The 2,500-nt window shown below is 40.0% G+C and overlaps 1 protein-coding gene across 1 annotated transcript in view; it reads right to left on the bottom strand.

Annotated features, from left to right (window-relative positions):
* LOC135504687 (laminin subunit alpha-5-like) overlaps positions 1-2,500 on the bottom strand; it is a 198,640-nt gene that overhangs the window by 121,528 nt on the left and 74,612 nt on the right. Inside the window, 1 exon segment of the mRNA XM_064923477.1 lies at positions 850-967. Within this exon segment, the coding sequence (XP_064779549.1) occupies positions 850-967 (118 nt within the window).

Genomic DNA, 2,500 nt, shown 5'->3' with positions numbered 1-2,500 from the left:
AAGTCAAATCCAGGAAGTCAAATTCAGCAAGTCAAATTCAGCAAGTCAAATTCAGGAAGTCAAATTCAGGAAGTCAAATCCAGGAAGTCAAATGAGTCTAATAGTTCTAGTCACAGGAACATGTAATGATGGGGTTCAAATCAATACTATTATATATCGCAATATTACTTTTGGACGATATTATTTCGATACTTTGACTCAAAGTATCAATTTGTAAAAATAACAATTTTAAAAAAATATTATTTTTTCTAGGTGTCTGTAGCTGTGCCAAAACTCTGGTATTTTTCATCCTACTTCTTTTTAGATAGTGAGCAAACATGTTATCAACACCTTTATTTCCATGATTGATGAAAACTAATTTTCTCTTGTCTCTATCTGGTCTCGCTCTGGTCTCTTTGTAGCAATATATTTGGAACATCAAGTCACAAAATCATGAGAATCACGATTCATATAGAATCATGAGAATCACGATTCATATAGAATCATGAGAATCACGATTCATATAGAATCATGAGAATCACAATACATATTTAATCATGAGAATCACGATGCATATAGAATCATGAGAATCACGATGCATATAGAATCATGAGAATCACAATGCATATAGAATCATGAGAATCACGATGCATATAGAATCATGAGAATCACAATGCAGATAGAATCATGAGAATCACAATGCATATAGAATCATGAGAGTCACAATACATATAGAATCATGAGAGTCACAATACATATAGAATCATGAGAGTCACAATACATATAGAATCATGAGAATTGCGATACACATCGGCACCTAAGTATGGTGATAATATTGTATCGTGAGGTCCAATTCCCAGCCCTACTCACAGGCGAAGAACTGCCACGGCTGGTAGGTCTCCCCGAAGTCGGTGGAACGTTCTAGCACCCACAGGTCTGGACGAGGAGAGTTGGCAAACTTGATCAGGACATAGGCCACGTGGAAGAGCTGGAGAAAGAAGAGGATGAAACACATTCAACGTTTACTTTTCAGAGAAACATGAAAAGGGGCCATTTTTAGGGGACTTCTCAAAGATGGGGGAGACAAATAGAGAGAGAAATCTGCTTGTAAAAAATAACATCCAACACTTGTGATTTTAATCTGAAACACGGGGAATGTTTACATCAGGGTGAATTCTCAGAACTCCTTTTGAAATATGAATACTCCCCTTCTTTGCTTCTCGTATGTCATTGTCACACACAGTAACATTTAGACCTGAAAACACTTATTAACCTGGGCTGTGCCCTGTGTCCTATTCTCCATAGGGCTCTGGTCAAAGGAAGTGCACTATTGTAGGGAACAGGATGGCATTTGGGATGCATCCCTGGACACTTCATAAAGGCTAATAAAATATGTGCTGTCGATTGTTAGGAATTGTGAGCTTAATTTCTCTATTCATCTAGTGGTGAGTTAAAAAAAAAACAGAATTGTTCCCTTGATGCACTATTCAAAGAGAGTAATTTAGTAACAGAAAGGATGGAATTCCTGTGTTAGGCTTTGACGTTTGTGTGGGTGTGATGTTTGTTCCCATCGATCTATCATCAAAGACAGACACAAACAGAGAGAGAGAGAGAGAGAGAGAGAGAGAGAGAGAGAGAGAGAGACAGCGAGAAAGAGAGTGAGAGAGAGAGAGACAGCGAGAGAGAAAGAAAGAGAGAGAACGAGAGAGAGACAGAGAGAGAGAGACATAGAGAGAGAAAGAGAGAGAGAGAGACAGTGAGAAAGAGAGAAAGAGAGAGAAAGAGAGAGAGACAGCGAGAAAGAGAGTGAGAGAGAGACAGAGAGAGAGGGAGAGAGAGAGACAGAGAGAGAGGGAAAGAGACAGACAAAGAGAGTGAGATAGAGACGCAAGCTGAACAGTGGATATTTAGGTTAAGGTTGAGCTATTTCGCTCGCTCGGATGCTTCCTCTGGTGAGATTGATGCATCTTGCTGTCGGCGTCTCGGACCTCCCAAAGTGGGATTTCTGTTGCATTTGGAGGAGCTCATGTTTCATCCAGGCTGTAATTCACACTCTGGGGCGTATAGTCTCCCTTGCCAAACTCATGGCGTTCCACCTATAGTGCGTTGAGTTAAAATATCCTATATGTGTTGGAGTGTTCCTGTCACAGTTTCATATACACGAGGTAGAAGTGTACTTAGTACAGTACACAGCCTGGTCTCATAGACTAGCTAACGTTAGTCACCTAGATAGCGTTAGTCACCTAGCTAACGTTAGTCACCTAGCTAACGTTAGTCACCTAGATAACGTTAGTCACCTAGCTAACGTTAGTCACCTAGATAACGTTAGTCACCTAGATAATGTTAGTCACCTAGCTAACGTTAGTCACCTAGCTAACGTTAGTCACCTAGATAACGTTAGTCAACTAGCTAACGTTAGTCACCTAGCTAACGTTAGTCATCTAGATAACGTTAGTCAACTAGCTAAAGTTAGTCAACTAGCTAACGTTAGTCACCTAGCTAACGTTAGTCAACTAGCTAA

Source organism: Oncorhynchus masou, chromosome 18 (assembly GCF_036934945.1).
Source record: "Oncorhynchus masou masou isolate Uvic2021 chromosome 18, UVic_Omas_1.1, whole genome shotgun sequence".
Taxonomy (NCBI): domain Eukaryota; kingdom Metazoa; phylum Chordata; class Actinopteri; order Salmoniformes; family Salmonidae; genus Oncorhynchus; species Oncorhynchus masou.
Note: the sequence above shows the minus strand (reverse complement) of the source record. Positions and strands in the feature narration are given on the sequence as shown.